The sequence below is a fragment of the Corylus avellana genome, chromosome 3, assembly GCF_965113065.1.
Source record: "Corylus avellana chromosome 3, dhCorAvel1.hap1.2, whole genome shotgun sequence".
NCBI lineage: Eukaryota > Viridiplantae > Streptophyta > Magnoliopsida > Fagales > Betulaceae > Corylus > Corylus avellana.
The window spans coordinates 9676669-9683174 of NC_142492.1; the positions used below are offsets into that span (position 1 = coordinate 9676669).

Here is a 6506-nt window from a genome sequence, read left to right on the forward strand (position 1 = left end):
TGAAAGCAATACAGCCAAGCAGCACATTTTAATCCACTCAATTGAGTATAATATTAGGAACTTGAGCGTTTGTTACATTATCATCATCCAGAGAGAAGACATTTTGGTCTGGACAAAGGTGATAATTATTAATTATTGAGATAAACCTCATTGAACAGAGAAAAAAGAAAAGAAAAGAAAAGAAAAAAGAACCTTACAGCACTTACTGCTGAACAAACTACATGCTTTGGCATACAAACTTATGGAAGGATGTCCTACAGCAACACCTAAGAACACAAATGCAAACTTCAGTGACCATTGGAAAGAGAACCCTTCTCGCAGGCCTTCTTGGCATAGAATCTTCGGTACATGGAATCAACTTCAGTAAGATAGTATGTGCCTGGAGATAGAAGGCTACAGTCCTTGCTTGTCACAAAGTCCTTGGCTCCATACCTGTGCTCCATTAGCTTCATAGTTTCAACAAACTTCTCCGGAGGGAACTGCACGAAACCCGCACTCGCATTAAAATGCATGAAAACGCATCCAACAGTTTCTCTTATCTTAATTCTACATTGAGAAAATGAGTAACTCACATAGAGTTGGTGAATTATAAAGACACTCATACGTGCTAAGTCAAACATTAGGTGAAACTGAGCTTTATAAGTGATAACACCATTATAGCTAACATTTTTCCTGGGTCGTTACAATTCGCACCCAAATTGTGTTGTTTGTTCTTTTCTTTTTAGAGAACCTAAATACATGCAACCGCCAACCACCAAGGTCACTTAAACAAGGGGGAAAATCAAAGATCCCCATGTTGCCAAGGCTCTTAGGTAGCAAATACGAAGAAGTCATTCTATATGGGTATGTGAGCACATTGATTTAAGAGAAACGATTGATGTCAATAATTTGCTCATATTTTTCTTATATTCTCCTACAAATTTAATAGATCAACCATCAGATTTGTGAGGTCTGGTTGATTTGTAAGATGATATGGAAAAAATATTTACACCAATCATTTCTCTTGATTTAATGCCGTGAAATTGAATTATCGATCCAAAATCTTAGGTGGGGAGAAATTTTTCTGTTCTATTATTCCTTTAATTTTATATTTAGTAATGTTGAGGTGTGCTGTGTGCGTGTGCATGTCCAGTTAAAATTATTAAACCCCAGGAAATTTATTGTATCAAAAGAGGAATAAGAGAAATACCTCATGCCTTGACTCCAATTTCTTCCCGACATCCATCACACTGGCAATGTTTGACAAGCTAAAGGGATGTTGACCTTCGTTGAGTTTCAATGAAAACATTGTGGCAGATAAGCCGCTCCCATACGAGAACATTATTACCCGCTGGCCCGCCTGCCAATTATTAAATAACAATCAAATCTGTAAGGAAAAATGAACATTTGAAGGGAGGAAAGCTAAATTGTTACATTAGAAAGTAGTTTGAAAATTACCAATGTGGTATGTTTATTGTGAAGAAGGGATGCAAATGCTGCATAAAGAGATGCAGTGTACATGTTGCCAACTTGCTTTGGTATCAAAGTGGTTGGCTGCACCTTTGCATCGTAGAGGGGCTTTGCAAGTTGCTGGGTTACCTGTGCAACAATAATATTTTAGTGATTATAAGGAAGAAGTTGTAAACGAATAGAATACATTCTTTCGTAATAACAACATTCAGAGTTCTAACACACCTTTTCAAGATCCCGGCTCTGGTAGCTTTCATCACCAGATAAGGCCGAAAATGGTCCCAGCTTTTCTTTAGCAACCTCATCAACAGAGCTGCAAATAGAAGCAGATTTTAATTATTCACCAATTACATCTAAGTTAATAGATAAAACTTATGAAAACTAGAAGTTATAATTCCTAGAGAGATGAAGAAAAACAAGAACCTGGCATTTCTCAAGAAGTCATTGTACAACAAACGAGCAAAGCTTTTCTGGACAAGCTGAGTAGTTCAAAGGAAGAAAAAAAAAAAGAATAAGATAAACAAGCAATAAGTGGTTTAAGCATTTTGGGATTTCAATTATGATTCCAAAGGAGAAATTGATCGCGGGATCAAAATTGACCGCATAGTCTACCTTGTTATATGGAGAATGAAATACAACGTAGTCAGCATCAGAAAGAGAAAATTGTTTGCCTTCCAGTTTCTCATACCTACAGAATGCAAAACAGTAAGGCATATTTACACGGCACACAATTAATCATCAAAATCTCTATTAGAACATAGTTAATGCTTTCAGAATTTCCAAGGAATCTTACTTTTTACACAATTGTTTGTAGCAAGAATCAAGAGCCATGAGATAACATGTTTGAGAAAGCTTCCCATCAACTACCTGCAATCATAGTTGACAATAGATAGGAGTCACTCCAACAAGCAATTTGTATCACCAAATAGCGAATCTTGTTGATTGAAAAGCATGTGAACAATACAGGCAAAATTTATAATCATGAATTTGCCACCAAAAGGTAAAGAAACAGTACAATCAGGAAGAGGAAAAGGTAAACAAAATAAAAAATAAAATTGCCAAAATATGATGCTCATGTCAACAGTAAATGTGAAAAAATGCCATATGTAAAATGGAATTGGGGATGATTACTGGATATTCACTAGCAAGGTTTGGCTTGTAAAAATCATAGGCATGGGCCATATGACTCCCCCTAAATTTGCTTTCAAAAGAAATAGGAGCATCAGGTCCTATTAGGATGGCAATAGCAGCTGCTCCTCCAGTAGGCCGGGCTGGTCCCTCTGCATAGACCTGATAAACAAACTACAATCAGTAAATGGTGCATGGTAGACTCTATAAAATACATAAATCCCTATTTATCAGAAAAAAATAAATTATATGAAAATTAGACTGATTTCAACCAGTGACAGAAAAAAAAACATCTCAAAATACAACAGAAGTTCTACAATTTTGTGCATTTCCACAATATATAATTCATTTCACGGATGGATGATGTATAACAGTCTTCACTTTTCTTGTTTTACTGAATTATTGGACTTTTATTCTTCTTTTCACCCTTATAGGGGGTCTCTCTTATGTACACGGGTTGCGCGCCCCTCTACGCTTTCTATTGAGTTTGAATGACTTATATATATGAAAAAAAATAAAAAATCATTTCATGTAAGAAATAAAGCAAGTCTTCCCCAGGACATTAGTCCTAGTGAACATATAATCTCCAAAGAAAATCATCATACCGCACTGTCAGTGCACACAACAAGTCCATAGCGTCCATCCCATGAACTACTCTCGACCCAGTTGACACAATTGAATAAAGCTGCAGTTCCCCCATAGCACGCATTAGTTGAGTCAACACCTTCAATGTCTGTATTTCCACATTTCTGTTCATTCCAAGTAAGTAAAGAGCAATCAATTAAAATCTTTGAAGAATAGACCTTTAAGAAGTAATAGGACTTGAAATACTAATTAAGCAAATCCTCTGAAAAGAAGAATCACAAATACAAAGAAACCCTCAAAAAGACCTTGTTACTTAAATGGAAGCATGAAAGAATCGTGATCTGGAATGAAAACAAATACAGAAAAACAAAGGCCAGCTGTGAGCAATTTTAAGATCTTGCTCTACTAGACAGCACCATATCGATGTCAAAGAAAAATCTAGGCTCATTCAATCCCCAGACCTAATGCAACATAATTCTGAGCACATGAATTATATGATCACTTCTCTCACCGCACTCAATCAAAAGATATGTCTCCTGTCTACCTCGACTGAGGTTTCAATACTCCAATATATTTTTTTTTCTGAACATTACTCCAATATTTACTCTAATAGGTTTAGGTTCCAAAGAACAATCATACGGTCCCTAATGCAATATCACATTTCGTCAAGAAAAATGAACAATTAATTCAAATAAGATCATAAGAAAACCAACTGCATTAAAATGATTCAAAAGACTACCTCAAAGATTTGCATCAGGAAGGTCTTGATGGATTTGCTCTTGTCTATTACAGTCTCACTTCCTACTTCCAGACGACCAATTTGTTTGGGATCAATCCCATATTTCTCAAGGAGGGAAGTAACCGCTGTCAAACTGAAAATTGAAGAGTCAATGAGTATAGAAACTCCCCAAGATGCTATCAAAAAATGCTTTGTTAAAGTTGAAGCTCATACGAGTGTAAGCAATGGACATATCCAAAGTAAAAGTCAAAGGCTCGAAGTAAAAAGTACATAACATTGGCCCAGCTAATTGACATTGTCTAGCATAATAAGAACATAACATAACTAATAGTGCTAAATCACATTGAAGATAGATGAATGAGGATTTTTTCTTTTTATGAAAAGGGAAAAGGACAAGTATTCCATGTCATACTACAAAATTTATTCAATATTTTTTCCTTTATAGATTTGTTAACCACAATCCACTAGAAGATACACTTGGTATGGTTCCTTATCCATTTAACAGTCTTACCATTCCTGAATTGAATAAGCAGGGTTCAGTTCTTATTGCAGGCTTTGACATTGGACTATCAACTTTCCTATATTCAAGTGAGGAACCCTTTCAATTGTCTTAGTGTTCTTTAAACTTCTGAGAACATCACTATACCATAATGATGTTCGAATTAATTCTGACTGAAGGCAATGAAACAATGCGAAAACTAACATCAGGTGCTGCTAATAGTATAGAATAACAGTGCGGTTTGAATGTGGAATCACAACCTCATTGAGATGACATCTTCCACCTCAGTACAAAAGGCCATGCAATCTTGCCCGAGCCCGATGGTGTATTTCCCTTTACTAGCACCATCATGAGCCTCCAATGCTTCCTATTTCCATAGACAAAGAAAAGATAAATAAAACTTTTGATGCAAATATAAATTGTTTTGTTTATAAGAACACACATGCAGGTTAATAAAACGCCAGCAAGAATTATACCCACTTCAAATCTTATAGCTGTAGTATACGGCTTATTTAAGAAAAGAAATATGGGACCACTCTCATAACCAGAGAATGTTCACTATCTTCTCAGGACCTACGTAATTACTAAGTTTGATAAGTCTTCCCTTAGCCCAAAAAATCAAGGTTTATGGTTTTCAAATACATAATTTTCATAAAATATTATTTTCTCACTTAAATTCAAAGGGCATACTCTACTGGTTATTCCCTGGGCACATTTATTACGGTTGACTATTCCTTACCTCGTGGAAAAATATCACAAAACACTGAAGAAAATTTACGTCCTACCTGTCTCAATTCCATCTCCAACAATGGTACCCATCAATTTCTTACTCCATTCAAAACAAAACAATCATCACTGAAACTATCAACACTCTGCAAGGAAGTGTAAAAGGAATTTACATTTTACACTGGCTTTGTAGCCTAGCGGTGGTTGACCGCCTCCACAAGATCAGAAATTTAACTAAATTTCCAAACTTTCATCTGTAACATTCACTTTGGAACCGCATGGGGCACATACACAATCAAAACTAAAATCCAGTTCACCAATTTCAGGTCACAATACACGCAAACTTGCAAAGCCGCCACGCATCAGATCCACCCTAAAACACTATGCACAAGAACATAAACATCTATTTTACAATTCCTCCATTTACACGCAGAGAATTAGCTTCTCTGCAAAGTAAAGGATAAAATACCTTAAAGAATTAGCTTAACAGCTTCCTTAAGCATATAACCATGTCTAAACCATTTAAAATTTCCTTCGTCGCTCGTATCTTTCAAAAACCAAACAGCGACAGTTTAAAAAAAAATAAAAATAAAAATTATATATATATATACTCGTATTCCATTAATTTATAGTCCAACATTAAAAATAAAATAAAAAATCTCCACCTTCACTTAACAAAACTTAATTTGAACAAATCCGAACAGCTGACCAAAAAACCAATACAAATCACGAACAAAGAGAGGAAAAAAAAACTTCAAATTTAGACTTTATTTCCATTTCCCCGCTTCTCTCACCATCCAAACAGACTCTGAAACCGAGAGAGAGTGTGTATATATATATTCGATATTAAAATGCTGATATCGAATTTCTATTAATTTATACGCCAATATTTTTTTTTTTTAAATCTCCACCTTCACTTAACCAAACTTAATTCGAACAAGTCCGGATAGCTGAGGAAAAAAACCAACACAAATCACGAAAAAACAAAAAAAAATTCAAATAGACTTTCTTTCCGCTTCCCCGCTTTTCTCTCCATCCAAGATTCCAAGCAGAGAGAGAGACAGAGACAGAGAGAGACAGAGAGAGAGTGATCACCTGCTGAATACAAGTAGGAGGGAAGTAGATGTCCACGGCGAGAATCCCCACATTCTTTGCCATTATTCGCTGTCCGCTTTCCTTTCCTTTCTCGGTTTCAATTCAAAGATCCAAACAACGACGACGACGACGACGACGAATTTCTTTCGGACTCTCTCTCTCCCCCTCAGAGCACGTCCAGAGAGAAAGTGATTCGAGGAAAGTCCAAGAGCAAGCGAGGCAATGGTGTGGCTCACATGTAGGTGTTTGGCAATATATATAGAAGCGCACAGAAGAGAGAGAGAG

At 36.0% G+C, this 6506-nt stretch overlaps 1 protein-coding gene across 1 annotated transcript; it reads right to left on the reverse strand.

The window, feature by feature from the left end:
- On the reverse strand, positions 1-6506 carry HMGS (hydroxymethylglutaryl-CoA synthase / HMG-CoA synthase / 3-hydroxy-3-methylglutaryl coenzyme A synthase). Its single transcript, XM_059587010.2, has 12 exons — positions 6222-6506; positions 4661-4767; positions 3902-4034; positions 3183-3326; positions 2581-2739; positions 2243-2316; positions 2062-2137; positions 1873-1928; positions 1675-1762; positions 1438-1578; positions 1190-1339; positions 1-479 (listed from the first exon to the last, which is right to left on the reverse strand). Exons 1-12 carry the CDS (start codon positions 6282-6284, stop codon positions 288-290), a joined length of 1383 nt encoding a protein of 460 aa, XP_059442993.1. The 5' UTR covers positions 6285-6506; the 3' UTR covers positions 1-287.